Below are 20,431 nucleotides of genomic sequence, written 5' to 3'. Positions count from 1 at the left end.
ATGCGTTTTTCCGAAAGGCGTCAGGAACTCCGCCAAGATATGGACTCTGTTCGCACGAGGCGTTTCTTCTCCTCGGCTCCTCTCTCCTCTGGTCCCCTGCAATCTGTTCCTGTGCCTCCCGCCGTGGAGGCTATGCAGGTCGACCGGTCTCGCCTGACACCTCAAGAGAGGACACGACGCCGTATGGAGAACCTCTGCCTGTACTGTGCTAGTACCGAACACTTCCTGAGAGATTGTCCTATCCGTCCTCCTCGCCTGGAAAGACGTACGCTGACTCCGCACAATGGTGAGACAGTCCTTGATGTCTACTCTGCTTCTCCACGTCTTACTGTGCCTGTGCGGATGTCTGCCTCTGCCTTCTCCTTCTCTACAGTGGCCTTCTTGGACTCAGGATCTGCAGGAAATTTTATTTTGGCCTCTCTCGTCAACAGGTTCAACATCCCGGTGACCAGTCTCGCCAGACCCCTCTACATCAATTGTGTAAATAATGAAAGATTGGACTGTACCATACGTTTCCGCACGGAGCCCCTTCTTATGAGCATCGGATCTCATCATGAGAGGATTGAACTTTTGGTCCTCCCCAATTGCACCTCGGAAATTCTCCTTGGACTTCCCTGGCTTCAACTTCATTCCCCTACCCTGGATTGGTCCACTGGGGAGATCAAGAGTTGGGGGTCCTCTTGTTCCAAGAACTGTCTAAAACCGGTTCCCAGTAACCCTTGCCGTAACTCTGTGGTTCCTCCAGTAACCGGTCTCCCTAAGGCCTATATGGACTTCGCGGATGTTTTCTGCAAAAAACAAGCTGAGACTCTACCTCCTCACAGGCCTTATGATTGCCCTATCGACCTCCTCCCGGGCACTACTCCACCCCGGGGCAGAATTTATCCTCTCTCTGCCCCAGAGACTCTTGCCATGTCCGAATACGTCCAGGAGAATCTAAAAAAGGGCTTTATCCGTAAATCCTCCTCTCCTGCCGGAGCCGGATTTTTCTTTGTGTCCAAAAAAGATGGCTCCCTACGTCCTTGCATTGACTACCGCGGTCTTAATAAAATCACGGTTAAGAACCGCTACCCCTTACCCCTCATCTCTGAACTCTTTGATCGCCTCCAAGGTGCCCACATCTTCACTAAATTGGACTTAAGAGGCGCCTATAACCTCATCCGCATCAGAGAGGGGGACGAGTGGAAAACGGCATTTAACACCAGAGATGGACACTTTGAGTATCTGGTCATGCCCTTTGGACTGTGCAACGCCCCTGCCGTCTTCCAAGACTTTGTCAATGAAATTTTTCGTGATTTGTTATACTCCTGTGTTGTTGTATATCTGGACGATATCCTAATTTTTTCTGCCAATCTAGAAGAACACCGCCAGCATGTCCGTATGGTTCTTCAGAGACTTCGTGACAACCAACTCTATGCCAAAATTGAGAAATGTCTGTTTGAATGCCAATCTCTTCCTTTTCTAGGATATTTGGTCTCTGGCCAGGGACTACAGATGGATCCAGACAAACTCTCTGCCGTCTTAGATTGGCCACGCCCCTCCGGACTCCGTGCTATCCAACGCTTTTTGGGGTTCGCCAATTATTACAGGCAATTTATTCCACATTTTTCTACCATTGTGGCTCCTATCGTGGCTTTAACCAAAAAAAATGCTGATCCCAAGTCCTGGCCTCCTCAAGCAGAAGACGCCTTTAAACGACTCAAGTCTGCCTTTTCTTCGGCTCCCGTCCTCTCCAGACCTGACCCTTCCAAACCCTTCCTATTGGAGGTTGATGCCTCCTCAGTGGGAGCTGGAGCTGTTCTTCTACAAAAAAATTCTTCCGGGCATGCTGTCACTTGTGGTTTTTTCTCTAGGACCTTCTCTCCAGCGGAGAGGAACTACTCCATCGGGGATCGAGAGCTTCTAGCCATCAAATTAGCACTTGAGGAATGGAGGCATCTGCTGGAGGGATCAAGTTCTCCTGTTATTATCTACACCGACCACAAGAACCTCTCCTACCTCCAGTCTGCCCAACGGCTGAATCCTCGCCAGGCCCGGTGGTCTCTGTTCTTTGCCCGATTTAATTTTGAGATTCACTTTCGTCCTGCCGATAAGAACATTAGGGCCGATGCTCTCTCTCGTTCCTCGGATGCCTCAGAAGTTGAACTCTCTCCGCAACACATCATTCCACCTGACTGCCTGATCTCCACTTCTCCTGCCTCCATCAGGCAGACTCCTCCAGGAAAGACCTTTGTTTCTCCTCGCCAACGCCTCGGAATCCTCAAATGGGGTCACTCCTCCCATCTCGCAGGTCATGCGGGTATCAAGAAATCTGTGCAACTCATCTCCCGCTTCTATTGGTGGCCGACTCTGGAGACGGATGTTGTGGACTTTGTGCGAGCCTGCACTATCTGTGCCCGGGATAAGACTCCTCGCCAGAAGCCCGCTGGTTTTCTTCATCCTCTGCCTGTCCCCGAACAGCCTTGGTCTCTGATTGGTATGGATTTTATTACTGATTTACCCCCTTCCCGTGGCAACACTGTTATTTGGGTGGTCGTTGATCGATTCTCCAAAATGGCACATTTCATCCCTCTTCCTGGTCTTCCTTCTGCGCCTCAGTTGGCTAAACAATTTTTTGTACACATTTTTCGTCTTCACGGGTTGCCTACGCAGATTGTCTCGGATAGAGGCGTCCAATTCGTGTCTAAATTCTGGAGGGCTCTCTGTAAACAACTCAAGATTAAATTAAATTTTTCTTCTGCATATCATCCCCAGTCCAATGGACAAGTAGAAAGGATTAACCAGATCTTGGGTGATTATTTGCGACATTTTGTTTCCTCCCGCCAGGATGACTGGGCAGATCTCCTCCCATGGGCCGAATTCTCGTATAACTTCAGGGTCTCTGAGTCTTCCTCCAAATCCCCATTTTTCGTGGTGTACGGCCGTCACCCTCTTCCCCCCCTCCCTACTCCCTTGCCCTCTGGTCTGCCCGCTGTGGATGAAATTTCTCGTGACCTTTCCATCATATGGAGAGAGACCCAAAATTCTCTCTTACAGGCTTCATCACGCATGAAGAAGTTCGCGGATAAGAAAAGAAGAGCTCCCCCCGTTTTTTCCCCTGGAGACAAGGTATGGCTCTCCGCTAAATATGTCCGCTTCCGTGTCCCTAGCTACAAGTTGGGACCACGCTATCTTGGTCCTTTCAAAATTTTGTGTCAAATTAATCCTGTCTCTTATAAACTTCTTCTTCCTCCCTCTCTTCGTATCCCTAATGCCTTTCACGTCTCTCTTCTCAAACCACTCATCCTCAACCGTTTTTCTCCCAAATCTGTTCCTCCCACTCCTGTTTCTGGCTCCTCGGACATCTTCTCGGTCAAAGAAATTTTAGCTGCCAAAAAGGTCAGAGGAAAAAATTTTTTTTTAGTGGACTGGGAGGGTTGTGGTCCTGAAGAGAGATCCTGGGAACCTGAGGACAACATCCTAGACAAAAGTCTGCTCCTCAGGTTCTCAGGCTCCAAGAAGAGGGGGAGACCCAAGGGGGGGGGTACTGTTACGCCGAGCGCTCCGGGTCCCCGCTCCTCCCCGGAGCGCTCGCTTCACTCTCCCCGCGGCAGCGCTCCGGTCACGTCCTCTGACCCGGGGCGCTGCGATTCCGCTGCCAGCCGGGATGCGATTCGCGATGCGGGTAGCGCCCGCTCGCGATGCGCACCCCGGCTCCCCTACCTGACTCGCTCTCCGTCTGTTCTGTCCCGGCGCGCGCGGCCCCGCTCCCTAGGGCGCGCGCGCGCCGGGTCTCTGCGATTTAAAGGGCCACTGCGCCGCTGATTGGCGCAGTGGTCCCAATTAGTGTGTTCACCTGTGCACTTCCCTATATCACCTCACTTCCCCTGCACTCCCTTGCCGGATCTTGTTGCCTTAGTGCCAGTGAAAGCGTTCCTTGTGTGTTCCTTGCCTGTGTTTCCAGACCTTCTGCCGTTGCCCCTGACTACGATCCTTGCTGCCTGCCCCGACCTTCTGCTACGTCCGACCTTGCTTTTGCCTACTCCCTTGTACCGCGCCTATCTTCAGCAGCCAGAGAGGTGAGCCGTTGCTAGTGGATACGACCTGGTCACTACCGCCGCAGCAAGACCATCCCGCTTTGCGGCGGGCTCTGGTGAAAACCAGTAGTGGCTTAGAACCGGTCCACTAGCACGGTCCACGCCAATCCCTCTCTGGCACAGAGGATCCACTACCTGCCAGCCGGCATCGTGACACGAATGGTAGCAAGGACACGTAGAAAAGTGTCGGACGCTGGACGATGCAGGAGCCAGCCCTCAGCACTGCAATACTATAACTACTCACATCATGGGACAGAATCTGTCCCATGATGGTAGTAGTTGAAGTACCGCAGCGCTGAGGGATAGCTCTTGCACATTCCACGGCTGTGGAACTCTATTGGGACTGTTGGGAGTAGTAGTCCTGGGGCTGAGGTGCAGATCGCAGCAGGTCATTATTATGACTGTATACACTGTCATAATTCATAATCCCCGCCGCCGGGAGAGGAGAGCTCTGATTGGTTAATAGCTATTGACCAGAGCTCCTGTCTCCCGGCGGGCATTATGAATAAGAACTGTATGTAGGAGCTGGCGGGCAGTGAAGTGTAGCCGCATGTACCGCTGGATTGTATAGTTAATAAATGCGGATCGCAGCAGTGGACCAATCACAGTGAATGAGCTGGCTGGGGGGTAAAGTTCATTTCCCCTGCTCTTCACACCGCTAGAAGTCCGGGGAGAGCAGGGGAAGATGACGCCGAGAGCTGCGGTGGGGACCGCGGCACTAAAAAAGTACCGACGCGGCAGTGGGGACCAGCGGCAGGCTCTCAACAGCTGGAGGCACACGGGTTGGCGGCTGCATCTGCATCAGAGGCAGCAGTGAAGCCCTTCACTGCTGCTTCTGGTAGTTTCAAAACTACAACTCCCAGCATGCCCAGACAGCCTTTGGCTGTCTGGGCATGCTGGGAGTTGTAGTTTTGCAATATCTGGAGGGCCGCAGTTTGGAGACCACTGTGCAGTGGTCTCCAATCTGTGCTCTTCCAGATGTTGCAAAACTACAACTCCCAGCATGCCCAGACAGTCCAGGCATGCTGGGAGTAGTAGTTATGTAACATCTAGCCCTTCAGATGTTGCCTAACTACAATTCCCAGTATGCCTTGGCAGTCTGGGCATGCTGAGAGTTGTAGTTTTGCAACATCTGGAGGGCTACAGTTTAGACACCATTAGACAGTGGTCTCCAAACTGTTCTCCAGTTGCTGCAATACTACAACTCTCAGCATGCCCTTCGGCTGCCTGGGCATGCTGGGAGTTGTTTTTCAACAACTGGAGGCACACTGGTTGGGAAACATTATCTGTTTCCTAGCTCAGTGTTTCCCTACCTGTGTGCCTCCAGCTGTTGCAAAACTATAACTCCCAGCATGCACTGACAAACCGTACATGCTGGGAGTTGTAGTTTTCCAACAGCTGGAGGCGCACAGGTTGGGAAACACTGAGTTAAGTAACAAACTCTAAGGGGGACATGTATCATTGCATTTAGACCATTTTTCACGTCTACAAATTTTGCGCAATTGCGCTTTTTTTGCATAGAGCTGCGTTTTTTTTGGTGGACAGTTTTCTAAAGTTGTCACCAGTTTGGTCTACCGTACACCAACTAATCCAGTGGACTGGTATTTATCAATTGCGCAAAAAAAAGTAGATGTTTTTTTTTTGCGCAATTGCGCTTTTTTGCAAGAAAAGTAGTCTAAACCTAAGAGTGCTAGCAAGGACTCGTAGAAAATGGCAGACGGTGGAAGATGCAGGAGCTGTCTCTCAGCACTGCAATACTACAACTACTCCCATCATGGGACAGAATCTGTCCCATAATGGGAGTAGTTGTAGTACCGGAGCGCTGAGAGACGCACATCCCCTGTCTGCGGGACTCTATTGTGACTGTTAGGACTACTACTCCCATCATGGACAGACTCTGTCCATGATGGGAGTTGTAGTCCTGGGGCTGAAGGACAGATCGCAGCAGGTCATTCTCCAGAGACCCGCTGCGATCTGCATTTATTAACTTAAAAAGCCGGCGGTATATGCGGCTCCACTGCGCTGCCCCCGGCTCCTGTATACAGATGTCACGATTCATAATCCCCGCCTCCGGGAGAGGGGAGCTCTGATTGGTGGAAAGCTATTCACCACTATTAGCCAATCAGAGCTCCTGTCTTCTGGCGGGGATTATGAATTGTGACAGGTCTATACAGGGGAGCGAGTGGAGCCGCTTCTACAGTATATAATTGTTATGTGTACTGCCCCCCCCCCCCAGACTAATACTGACCCCTTCTACAGTATATAATTGTTATGTGTACTGTACCCCCCCCAGACTAATACTGACCCCTTCTATAGTGAGCACTGGGACCGCTGTGTGATTGACAGGTCCCCAGCGCAAGTGTCCGGCCCCACTGACCTTTATATGTTATAAATCTTTATGATACACACTGCCCGTCCTCCTCTTCATTCTTCTCATACCGGAGACGCGCGGCTTCTGCTTTCACTATAGTCAGAGCGCCCCCTGCCGTTGTCTGGCCCCAGCCCCGTGCAGTGTGGAGGCCGGGAGGGGGCGCTCTGTCTATAGACTATGATACAGAAGCCGCGCGTCTCCGGTATCAGAAGAATGAAGAGGAGGACGGGCAGTGTGTATCATAAAGATTTATAACATGTAAAGGTCAGTGGGGCCGGACACTTGCGCTGGGGACCTGTCAATCACACAGCGGTCCCAGCGCTCACTATAGAAGGGGTCAGTATTAGTCTGGGGGGGGGGGGGGGTACAGTACACATAACAATTATATACTGTAGAAGGGGTCAGTATTAGTCTGGGGGGGGGGGGGTACAGTACACATAACAATTATATACTGTAGAAGGGGTCAGTATTAGTCTGGGGGGGGGGGCAGTACACATAACAATTATATACTGTACTGTGGAAGCGGCTCCACTCGCTCCCCTGTATAGACCTGTCACAATTCATAACCCCCACCAGAAGACAGGAGCTGTAATTGGTGTATAGTGGTGAATAGCTTTCCACCAATCAGAGCTCCCCTCTCCCGGCGGCGGGGATTATGAATCGTGACATCTGTATACAGGAGGAGGGGGGAGGGGAGTGCAGCGTTGCCGCTGGCTTTTTAAGTTAATAAATGCAGATCGCAGCGGGTCTCTGGAGAATGACCTGCTGCGATCTGTCCTTCAGCCCGAGGACTACAACTCCCATCATGGACAGAGTCTGTCCATGATGGGAGTAGTAGTCCTAACAGTCGCAATACAGTTTCACAGCTGGGGGATGTGTAAGAGCCATCCCTCAGCACTGCAGTACTACAACTACTCCCATCATGGGACACAAAATTTCCCATGATGGGAGTGGTAGTCCAAGGTCAGACTGACGGATCTCAGGGGTCTCACTCTTGAGACCCCTTGCAACTTCTCCGCCCCTGCCCCCTAGTGATGACATCATTAGGGGGCGGAGCTTCACAGTCCAGGGCTGAAGCCAGGGTGGTAAGTATGGCTCTGTTCTCATTATGCGTTTTGCATAATGGGAACAGAGCCTTTTTGGCAGTGTGTTCCCAAACAGGGAGACTCCAGCTGTTGTTTACCTACAGCCCCCATGATGGGAGTTGTAGTTTAGCAACAATTGGAGGCTCCCTCTTTAGGAACACACTGCATTATGTGCGCTCTACCCAGGGGAAAGCGCCAAAAATGTACTGACCCATTTTTCGTGTTTTTATTTTCTTGTCATTTCAGATAAGTGAATGCAGAGGACTACCTGAGATTCGGTGGAGTGTGACGATGACTAGCATTTTTTTAATTTCAATAAAAGGGTTAACGAGGGCTGTGGGGGGAGTGTTTTTTTAAATCCATTTTTTATTTCATGTGTTGTGTTTTTTATAATTGAAATTTCAGGCTTAGTAGTGGAAGCCGTCTTGTAGACGGAATCTTTTACTAAGCTGGGCTTAGCGTTAGCCCCGAAAACAGCTAGCGCTAACCCCCAATTATTACCCCGGTACTCACCGCCACAGGGGTGCCGGGAAGAGCCGTTACCAACAGGCCCGGAGCATCAAAAATAGCGCTCCTTGGCCTAGGCGGTAACAGGCTGGGGTTATTTAGGCTGGGGAGGGCCAGTAACAATGGTCCTCGCCCATCCTGGTAATGTCAGGCTGTTGCTGATTGGTTGGTGTCTGATTGACACTGAAAATATGGGGAAGCCTATGTGTTGTTTTTTTTTGTAATAAAAAAAAGTGTGTGGTTCCCCATATTTTCAGTGTCAGTCAGATACCAACCAATCAGCAACAGCCTGGCGTTACCAGGGTGGGCGAGGACCATTGTTACTGGCTCTCCCCAACCTAAATAACCCCAGCCAGGAGCGCTATTTTTGACACTCCAGGCCTGTTGGTACTGGCTCTTCCCGGCAACCCTGTGGCGGTGGGTAACGGGATAATAATTGGGGGTTAGCGCTAGCTGTTTTTGTGGTTAACGCTAAGCCCGGCATTGAAAAAAAAATGTATTTAAAAAAAAAAAAAAACACTCCCCACACAGCCCTCATTAAACCTTTTATTGACATTAAAAAAAGCTCATCATCGCAATACACTGAATCTGACGTAGTCCTCCCCATTCACGTATCTGAAATGAGAGAAAAAAAAGTTGAGGACATCATTTGCGATCTCACCTGGTGAGTGCGCCCATACTGCAGTGTGTAACAGGGAGCCTCCAACTGTTCTTGTCTGCCTACTGTATCCTGTATATACAGTCATCTATAGATGGCTGTATATACAGGAGAGCGCACAAAGATTTAACTCAGAGCTGCAGTGTGGGTTAACTCTTTCCTTGCTGGGCTCCTGTATAGTATACATGGATACACTATGCACCCCTGTATACTATACAGCGGGCGGAGGTAAGTAGTGATGCTCTGCATCCTGTATATGTATATGCTATACATCACTCCTTACACTCCGTGGAGCGGGCGCTCTGCATCCGGCCCCTGGAGTAGTACCTGCAGTGAAAAAAATGCACACAGGGTACAAAAATGTTTGTTTCCGCACACCAGCCAAAATGCAAGAAAAAACACAAGGGGGGAGATTAATCAAAACCTATGTAGAGGAAGAGCGGTGCAGTTGCCCATAGCAACCTATCAGATTGCTCCTTTCATTTTTGTAAAGAAGCAATCTGATTGGTTGCCATGGGCAACTGCACTACTCTTCCTCTGTACAGTTTTTGATAAATCTCCCCCAAGAAAAATTACCAAAATGCAGGAAAAGCTGGGACCGTTTTTCAGGCGTTTTTGCTGGTGGACAAAAAAAAACCTCAGTGGAATCCTGAAAAACAATAGAACAAAATCCCAGCGTCCAGGATACAACACTATTCCTGTGAGGTGTAGAACAGGTCTACAAATAGAACTGTGTGGAGATTTAGACCATTGCACGAAATTTATCATGGGGCTTGCACAAGTTTGATAAATTTGGAGAAATTGCTCCAAATTTAGACCAACCAAAATGATCTACAAAAAACGTCTACCAACAACAACATTGATACATCTCCCCCAAAGTGTTTTGCAACCAGTGTGCCTCCAGCTGTTGCTTAACTACAGCCCCCCATGACCAGAGTTTTAGTTTAGCAACAATTGGAGGCTCCCTGTATAGGAACACACTGCATTATGTGCACTCTTCCCAGGGGAGAGCCCAAAAAATGTACCAATCCATATTTCTTGCTTTTCTTTTCTTCTCATTTCAGGTGCGTGAATGCGGAGGACTATGTCCGATTCGGTGGACTGCGACGATGACCAGCATTTTTTTTTTATTTCAATAAAATGGTTAACGAGGGCTGTGGGGGGGAATTTTTTTTAATAAAATTTTTTTTCAATGTGTCCGTGTTTTTTTCATAATTGAATTTTCAGGGTTAGTAGTGAAAGCCATCTTATAGACGGAATCCATTACTAAGCCAGGGCTTAGCTTTAGCCCCAAAATCAGCTAGCTCTAACCTCCAATTATTACCCCGGTACCCACCACCACGGGGGTGCCGGGAAGAGCTGGTACCAACAGGAGCGGAGCGTAAAAAATGGTGCTCCTGGGCCTAGGCGGTAATAGACTGGCATTATTTAGGCTGGGGAGGGCCAGTAACAATGGTCCTCGCCCCCCCTGGTAACGTCAGGCTGTTGCTGCTTGGTTGGTATCTGGCTGATACTGAAAATAAGAGAACCCTATGCGTTTTTATTTATTTGATTTTTTTATAAATAAAAAAAAAACGTGTGTGGTTCCCTAATTTTTTCAGTATCAACCAGATAGCAACCAAGCAGCAACAGCCTGATGATACAAGGACCATTGTTACTGGCCAACCCAGCCTAAATAACGCCAGCCTGTTACCGCCTAGGCCCAGGAACACCATTTTTGATGCTCTGGGCCTGTTGGTACCGGCTCTTCCTGGTACCCCTGTGGCGGTGGGTACCGGGGTAATTATTGGGTGTTAGCGCTAGCTGTTTTGGGGGCTAACGCTAAGCCCCGGCCTAGTAATAGATTCTGTATACAAGATGCCTTCCATTACTGAGCCTGAAAATTCAATTATAAAAAACACAACACATTGAAAAAAAAATTTATTAAAAAAAAAAAAACACTCCCCACAGCCCTCATTAATCATTTTTATTGACATTTAAAAAAACGCTGTTCATCGTCGCAATCCACCAAATCTGACATAGTCCTCCGCATTCACATATATAAATTTGGAAAAAGAAAAAAAAAGTTTAGTACAGTTTTTTTGTTTCCAAACACCAGCAAAAACGCTAGAAAAATAAAAAACTGGGACAGTTTTTCTGGCGTTTTTGCTGTTGGACAAAAAACCATCAATGGAATCCGAGCCTCAAAGCAATAGAACAATGGGGGAGATTTATCAAAACCTGTCTAGAGGAAAAGTTGCCCAGTTGCCCATAGCAACCAATCAGCTCACTTCTTTCATTTTTAACAAGACCTCTGCAAAATGATAGAAGCAATCTGATTGGTTGCTATGGGCAACTGGACAACTTTTCCTCTGCACAGGTTTTGATAAATCTCCCCCAAAATCCCTACGTCCACTTTTCCTGTGAGGTGTAGATCAGGTGTACAAATAGAACTGTGTGTAAATTTAGAACTTTGCATGAAATTTATCATGTGCCTTGCACAAGTATGGTAAATTTGGTGCAATTGCACCACATTTAGACCAATCAAAGTGATCTAAGAAAGATGTCTACCTACACCAACATTGATACATGTCCCCCAAGGATCCTGTCTATGACCTTAAAGATACACATACCACATTTAAAAAATTAACAAGAGAACAAGGGGAGTCCCTGCAGGGGAGCCCCCAGGTCACTGAGGGACTCAACCAGACAGGGCCTATAGGTAGTACAGGAATGTGTAGCTGTACTGGGACATCACAAATAGATTTTTTGGTGGTTTCAGAACTGGGGCAGACAGGTAAGCAATGCTCTATACTTCTGCAGCATTTTCATTTTTTGCCTTACCTGGGAACTACCTTCATCCTTGCCTGTGTGTAGCGCTGTGCTGTGGTCCTGTCCAAGCTGCAGGCAGCATGGTGGGGTACTGTCCTGAAGCTGTCATTTCAGTAGGAACCTCAGAGTGGAACCACACACAATAAGTGACATTAATTATTTTTCCTATCTCTCATTAAAAACTTTGTGGGTTTTGAAGATGTATTGTTGCAGTTTCCTCTTAAAAAAAAAAAATATGTGCTTGTTGCCTGTTTTAACTTACCCCAAGAATGTGAAGATAGGAATAACTCAATACAAACAATACAGTGCATTCTTAAAGAGTACCTGTCTTTTGGAAAAACTATTGACATCTCCTAGAGACATGGCAAAAGTTTTGATGGGCGGAGGTGTGAGTGTTCAGACCTCCACCGATCAGGAGAACGAGCCCGGAGAATCTGCACTGTCACGCACTCCTCTCCCTGCTCTGCACCTGATTGAGACACGCTCTATGGACTTACATTTTGTCTCGGTCCGGGAGAGAACCCACTAAGCAGGAACTTCTCCCGGCTTGTTCTCCTGATTAGTGGAGGTCTGAACACTCAAACTCCCACCAATCCAAAATTTTGACATGTCACTAGGATGTGTCAAAAGTTTTTCCAAATGGTCATTTCAGAAAATTTAAGATATCACAACATGTATGTTTACAACTATGTAAACTGGCTTCTTCCATTATTTCCACAAGTTCAATAGTAGATGGAAGTTCCATCTTAACATACAATTCATTATTAACCACTTAATTACCACTGATACACCTTTTATAGCGGTCATTAAGGGTGCTTAAATGGGCACTGTCAGATTAAAAAGAACTTTTATATGTTGTTAGTGATGAAAATTAAAGACCTTTAATGTGGTTGTTTACATTTTTTTAAATTTAAAATAAAATAAAAAACAGCTCCTGAAAATCCCACCACTAGGGTCCTTACACCTACTGGGACACTAACCAGTCCTGCAGCAGCATCAGTTTGTCCATGAGTCATGGACAAGAGATGACTAATGGACAAGGCTTCATGAGCAGACACACCAATCACCTCAATAAACATATATTTTATTAGATGAATTATATAAATTAATTATAGAAATTTTTTTGTGGGATCTGACAGGTACCCTTTAAGGGTACTAATTCAAGAATAAACACTTTTCGTGCACGAATGGCAGGAGTCCGGCCATCAGTGTGATAGCTGGGCTCCTGCTCTAACTACCAAGAGCAGAGAAACCTCTACTATGGTAGTTTAACTAGTTTAACCCTTCACATGCCACTGTCAAATCATGACTGCTGCATGTAAAGAGTGAGGCTTACCTCCAGCAGCAGCCCTGGTGATCTTTGGCTCCTGCAATTCCCATCTGGTTTCCATGGCAGACATAGGTCTTGTGAAAGTCTCAGGCTTGCCATGGGTGTCCAGCTGTGCGGTGCAACATGGCCGGATATGGCATTATGCTGATAGACTGAATACACTGTACTAGAGAACTAGTGCAATGTATTACACTAGCAATTTGGTGATCACTATCAGCCCCTTATGGGACTAGTAAAAAGAAAGTCAAAATTCACAGAACATAAAGTATAATTTCCATTTATATTCCTTCTTATACATAAAACAAAAAAAATTAAATGAAAATACACTAATTTGGTATTGCCACATACGTAAAGACACGAGCAATAAAATTATTTTATTATGTATCCCGCAAGTTGAACACTGTAAAGAAAAAAAGAAAAAATCATGATTGGGGTACTTTGTTAATCCACCTTCCAAAACCTGAAAAGAAAACAAGCAAAAAGTCATCCCAAAAATGGTAGCAATAAAAAGTAAAAGTTTTCTCATAAAAAATTTGCCCTAACAAAGCATACGGCACAAAATTAAAAAGTTATGGATTTTGTAATGTAGCGACACTAATTCTAATTTTTTTTTAAGTGTTACTATTATGGCAATGTAGTAAATAAAAAATAAAAAAACACTTTATAAATTTAGTATCACTATAGTCATACTGATCCACAAAATAAAGCTATAATAAGAGAGCATACATATATCTCAAATATGTGGAAGATAATAAATAATTTTGCAAGGATAGGTACAAATCATAAACTTACAACAAAATGAACACTGAATACAAATGGCATTTTATAATACACGTCATAGACGTTCGTGAGATATATAACACATAAAAAACTAAACTAAAGTAAAGTAAATACTAAAGATAGATAGATGATAGATAGATATGAGCTACATAGATAGATATGAGCTACATAGATATGAGCTACATAGATAGATATGAGATAGATAGATATGAGCTACATAGATAGATATGAGATAGATAGATATGAGCTACATAGATAGATATGAGCTACATAGATAGATATGAGATAGATATGAGATAGATATGAGCTACATAGATAGATATGAGATAGATAGAGATAGATATGAGCTACATAGATAGATATGAGATAGATAGATATGAGCTACATAGATAGATATGAGCTACATAGATAGATATGAGATAGATAGATAGATATGAGATAGATTAGATAGATAGATATGAGATAGATTAGATAGATAGATATGAGAGATTAGATAGATAGATATGAGATAGATAGATAGATAGATATGAGAGATAGACATGTAGATAGATAGGAAATAGATATGGCACAGAGCAAAAAAAGTGGAATAGAAAACACACATTACAAAAATGTGTTGAAATTACTCATTAATATAAGCAGACCACCTTGTTATTGAAATATATATATATATATATATATATATATATATATATATCCTAAAAAAAAATATAACTAAAAAAATATATTTTTTTTTATTTAAAAATTTGGAAAGTATTTTTAATATGGTTAGGATGGACATGTTTAAAAGTCTGGATATTTAGTACAATTAACACACAAGGAGTCACCTCTGAAAGAGCTTCCTGTAACACTCACCTGTAAGGTGGGAAAATTCACACACACACACGCAACATTTTTGAAATTTGACCAAATTTATAGCCTTTTTGTAAATTTGGTGTAATGAGTTAAAAAGCCACCCATGAAAAAAAAAGGAATAAAAAAACACACCCTGCAGCCATTATTCATAAATACCCCCTTGAGACAAATATAGACCATCTAAACTCGTCTCAACTGTTTGATAAATCTCCCCATATATATATATATATATATATATATATATATTTATTTATTTATTATCAGTCATAATATACATAGTATGCATGCTTTTAGAGGGGTATGTACAATATAATGCCATAGGAATGTGGAGGTAATAAACCAACATCACGATTTCACCTCCACTCCATCCTTAACTCGGAAGCCAGTAGGGCAGAGCATTGTACATGCTTTCCTAAAATATGTACTATAGATATCGGAGTGTTAGTCTACAAGAATTTATCAACTAATAAATGTATATTTATCTTCAGAAATTAGATAGATAGATAGATATGAGATAGATAGATAGATAGATAGATAGATAGATAATAGATATGAGATAGATAGATAGATAGATAGATAGATAGATAGATAGATAGATAATAGATATGAGATAGATAGATAGATAGATAGATAGATAGATAGATATGAGATAGATAGATAGATAGATAGATAGATAATAGATATGAGATAGATAGATAGATAGATAGATAGATAGAAATGAGATAGATAGATAGAAATGAGATAGATGATATATAGATATGAGATAGAGATAGATAGATAGATAGATAGATAGATAGATAGATAGATAGATAGATAAATTGATTGATAGATATAGATGATAGATAGATAGATAGATAGATAATAGATAGATATGAGATAGATAGATAGATAGATAGATATTGTAGATAGATAGATAAATAGATAGATAAATTGATTGATAGATATAGATAGATGATAGATAGATAATAGATAGATATGAGATAGATAGATAGATATAGATAGATATGAGATAAATAAATTGATAGATAGATAATAGATAGATAGATAGATAATGGAGAGAAAGATAGATAGATAGATAGATAGATAGATAGATAGATAGATAGATAGATAGTGTGAATGTTGGTAAATTGTACCATATAGGAGATGAATACGTTTCTACACAGAATCCCCAGGGATGACAAGTTCTCCAGCTCATTGTATTTCTCACTATATGATCAGGACTGAGCAGGACGGTGGATCTGGGGGAGAAGATGAATTATTATGGTAACCGACCTACCCCTTATCTGCCGACTGGTCCAGACGATTAAAGACACCAACCAATATCTGAAGCATTGCCTGTCAATTTATCCTCCCATCCTCCTACTCGTCAGATCTTATCAGTCACAAACTTACAAATAGAAAATGACACTTGGATGTAAGTATTGTCTACTGTCCTATTTATTGCTACCATAAAATGACCTGGATCCGAACAGATTTCTATTTTCCGTTCCTCCATCCCCTATGGTAGGAGATTCTCCGACATAATTCACATGTGCGGGACTATATATATATATATATATATATATATATATATATATATATATATGTGTGTGTGTGTGTGTGTGTTATTATTATAATATATATATATATATATAGTGTGTGTGTGTATTATTATTATTATTCATATATATATATGTGTGTGTGTGTTATTATTATAATATATATATATAGTGTGTGTGTGTGTGTATATATATATTATTATATTATATATATTTTTTTTTTCTTCATACATATATATTGTGGTGGTTTTGTTGGGGCCTCCCGAGGAGAATGCCTTTAGACCAATAATTCTCCTCTCTCGGAGGACACCGATGTGACCTGAATGTACAATCGCTATAGTGTACACCAGTGTCTCCCAACCAGGTTGCCTCCAGCTGTGGCAAAACTACAACTCCCAGCATGCCCGGACAGCCGAAGGCTGGGAGTTGTAGTTTTGCCACAGCTGGAGGCGCCCTGGTTGGGAAACAGTGGTGTAGAGACTGTCGGACGATCCCAGGAAGAGACGGAAGACATCGTCCGTTTCCTTTGCTTGTTTTCCCTTTTAGGATTAGGGACATCTTCCTTCCTCCGTTCCTATTACTAGGTCATTGCTCCTAAAGTTAGTAGGTAAAGCCTTAGGAGCCCACACAGGTGTCTCATTGAACTATCATGGTCGCATGATAACCTGAAAGCGTTAATATGAGGTAGGTTTACCTGCAGTCCAGTGTGTGAGGTAACAGTGTCGGCTCTGCTACATCTGCAGAGTTAACTAAGTCGCCTGTTGCTCCTGCTGTTTATTCATCTTAATAGTTGACCATATTGGCCATTATTTTGTAGGGGAGCCATATGGCAGTAATGAATCCACTGAATGGTCCAACCATGGGGGTTCCCAGGACAATACAGAGCGCCCTCCATAGACGAGCAGTTAGCCGGGGCGCGCCTGATATGCTAATGAGCAGCCAATCAGAGCGCGAGGTGGGGTCACAGCTTCTCCAGCGCTCTTCCTCTATAGGTGCGGGTGGCCACGCCCCTGCTGTGTGATTGACAGCTGAAAGTTGAGTCTCCATCCCCTCTCCTTAAGGAGGTAGGAGGTGATGGGAAGATTGTATTACCTTTGCGAGCTTCATCTGCGCTGTCACCCAGGAGCGGACTGACAACATACAAAGCTTCCTCCAGCCTCTGGACCTAAGAAGGGGCACAAAGTGGCATCACCGAGGGCACCAGACCACCCGGACACATGCTGAGCCTGCTGAATGGTCAGCTCACATGGGATTTGGACTCTCCTCAGGAGCACCCTGGAAGTTTCCCTGATACTTTGTTGACCTCATTCAGACATATTTGAGGACGAAGTGGACATTGTGGTTCTGTATCCGGGGCGCCTCTCTAGCAGGGACACCAGTCAGATGAGACGTCTCAGCATTACCCCCTGATTTTCCCAGACACTCATATAGCAGGATCCCCTAAACTTTGGTTTAGTCTTCTAATACACTTCTTGGTAGTCTATAAAGGGTGATTCCTCCAGGCCTGGTGATGTTAGCTCTAGGACAGATGGATGGCACTAGGCAGAGCGCTTTTCTTCTCAGCAGCCCTCCCTTGGCAGCTCTACATAGCATGGCAGAGATGAAGACCCCCTTGTACCCAGCCTATGCCCTCTCTAGCCAGCCCTGCTCCTCTTCATCCTCCTCTTCCTCCTCATCTTCCTCCTCACCATCTCCTCCTTTGGGGTCTCCCACTTTAGTGTCCCTAAAAAACTCGTCCACCTCCTCCTCACCACCAGCTACAGGAGGACTGTCCTCCTTGGGCACCCCTCCACCCCAAATTTCAATAGCTACCCCTCATGGAATCAATGACATCCTAAGCCGGCCAGTGATGCACTGCCTGCCGTCTCTAGCAGGGACTGCCTTAACCCCTAGCACCTCTGTGTCCCCTGTGGCCTCCACCTCCTCTCCGGCTGCCGGCCTCCTGGCAGGGTTACCCCGCTTTAGCAGCCTCAGTCCTCCCCCTCCCCCTCCTCCTGGACTCTACTTCAGCCCCAGTGCTGCTGTGGCCGTGGCCCGGTACCCCAAGCCCCTGACGGATCTTCCAGGCAGGACACCTATCTTTTGGCCTGGAGTGATGCAAAGTTCCCCCTGGAGAGATGCGAGACTGGCCTGTGGTCCTCGTAAGTATCTGAACTTATTTGGGGTTCCTAAACTTTTTATCAGGCTAAACTCAAAGGGTTTTCGTATCCCCACTGAATGCACCACAACTGTTTTAACCATTTAAATGTGTCTCCTGCGGTTCTGATACCCCCTGAGACTATTGTATCTAGAAGCTGAAAAGATGGATTATGTTTATTTAATAAAATATTAAAACTGCAAAACTGGATGGATGGATGGATGTAGGAAACGATCACAGTCTCTGGAAAATGTAGAGACTTTAGGAGGTTGTAGAACTTTGGAATTCAAGTTTTCTTTAGCGGCTCAAACTTATTGGTTTCTCCAATATTATCCTGGGTGACATAGTGACATATCCCCTTTATTTCTAGGAGCCCAGAAAGGAAAATATCGTGATATCAAATAAAAAGCCACTCGTAGAAATATTTCGCTTTTTTTATTTCCATTGTAGCTTTACATAAACAGGACGAGAGAATATTATACATAGAACAAATAATATTAATAATGAGATCAGGTTGTATATATATAAATACACACACATATCTGATACATAGAACAAATAATATGAATAATAATAATGATATCAAGTTGTATATATAAATACACATATCTGATACATAGAACTAATAAGAATAATAATGATATCAAGTTGTATATATATATATATAAATACACACACATATCTGATACATAGAACTAATAATAATAATAATAATGATATCAAGTTGTATATATATATATATATATATATATATAAATACACACACATATCTGATACATAGAACAAATAATAATAATAATGATATCAAGTTGTATATATAGATATATATATATATATATATATATAAATACACATATCTGATACATAGAACAAATAATAATAATAATGATATCAAGTTGTATATATATATATATATAAATACACACACATATATCTGATACATAGAACAAATAATATGAATAATGATATCAAGTTGTATATATATATATAAATACACATATCTGATACATAGAACAAATAATAATAATAATAATAATAATGAGATCAAGTTGTGTATATATATAAATACACACACACATATCTGAAACATGGAAAATGTATTTTAATGTAGATATGAATCTATTTGTCTCACTCAGATAGATTGAATGCAAGCATTAATGTACATAATAGCAAGTTCCTTATTTATGAATACTTCATGCTATGATTTATTCCAGAATAAAATGTTGTTATTCCTAGAAAACGTCTAGTTTTCCTAAATAGATGGAGATCATTTTCAGATCATTTTTGGAATGGGGAATAGTTATATGTATTTGCAAAAAAGAAAAAAGTAAGAAAGAAAAAGAAAATAATAATTAAAGAAAAAGAAAATATAAATAAGTAAAATAAGTAATATAATAATATCCGTAATTATAATAATGAAAAGGGAATTTAAAGTTTTGAAATCTTCAAAAATAATCGCAGAAAATTCGGTCTTTTTTCTGGGAAAGCTAAAAATAATACAAAGAATCATAGAAGCCGTATACTTAGGACTAAAGCATAGCAATGGACTTTAACTTGCGTTTTTAAAAAATAGTTCATCACCAACAATAATAATAATTATAACAACCTTTTTCTATTTTTTCCATTTATTTTTATTTTAATAATAGAAATATCAACCTAAAATACATCAATAATTTAGGTAACAAATATACATTTATTACAGATGATAAAAGATAGAGATAGATATACATATGAGAGGTAGATAGATATAGATAGATAGATATGAGATAGATAGATAGATATGAGATAAATAGATATGAGATAGATAGATAGATATGAGATAAATTGATATGAAATAGATAGACAGAGAGATATGAGTTAGATAGATATGAGAGATAGATAGATAGATATTATATAGGATAGATAGATAGATAGATAGATAGATAGATAGATAGATAGATAGATATGAGATAGATAGATAGATAGATATGAGATAGATAGATAGATATATAGATATTATATAGGACAGATAGATAGATAGATAGATAGATATTATATAGGATAGATAGATAGATAGGTAGATATGAGATAGATAGATAGGACATATATAGAGAGATAGATAGATAGATAGATAGATAGATATTATATAGGATAGATAGATAGATATGAGATAGATAGATAGATAGATAGATATTATATAGGATAGATAGATAGATAGATATGAGATAGATAGATAGATAGATATGAGATAGATAGATAGATATGAGATAGATAGATAGATAGATATGAGATAGATAGATAGATAGA

The 20,431-nt window shown here is 42.7% G+C and overlaps 2 protein-coding genes across 2 annotated transcripts in view; one reads left to right on the top strand and one right to left on the bottom strand.

The window, feature by feature from the left end:
- The window catches only part of HPSE (heparanase), a 147,161-nt gene extending 130,216 nt beyond the window's left edge, over positions 1–16,945 (bottom strand). Inside the window, exons 1-2 of the mRNA XM_056568783.1 lie at positions 16,703–16,945; positions 11,521–11,629 (exon numbers count right to left, since the gene is read on the bottom strand). The gene's annotated coding sequence lies outside the window, so the exon portion shown is untranslated. The remainder of the gene's footprint in view (positions 1–11,520; positions 11,630–16,702) is intronic.
- A 72-nt stretch (positions 16,946–17,017) lies between these two features.
- NKX6-1 (NK6 homeobox 1) overlaps positions 17,018–20,431 on the top strand; it is a 7,856-nt gene continuing 4,442 nt past the window's right edge. Inside the window, exon 1 of the mRNA XM_056568787.1 lies at positions 17,018–18,149. Coding sequence (XP_056424762.1) covers positions 17,519–18,149 — 631 coding nt within the window. The 5' untranslated portion in view covers positions 17,018–17,518. The remainder of the gene's footprint in view (positions 18,150–20,431) is intronic.

Source organism: Hyla sarda, chromosome 1, assembly GCF_029499605.1.
Source record: "Hyla sarda isolate aHylSar1 chromosome 1, aHylSar1.hap1, whole genome shotgun sequence".
Lineage (NCBI taxonomy): Eukaryota > Metazoa > Chordata > Amphibia > Anura > Hylidae > Hyla > Hyla sarda.
This window is presented reverse-complemented; position numbering and strand designations above follow the sequence as displayed.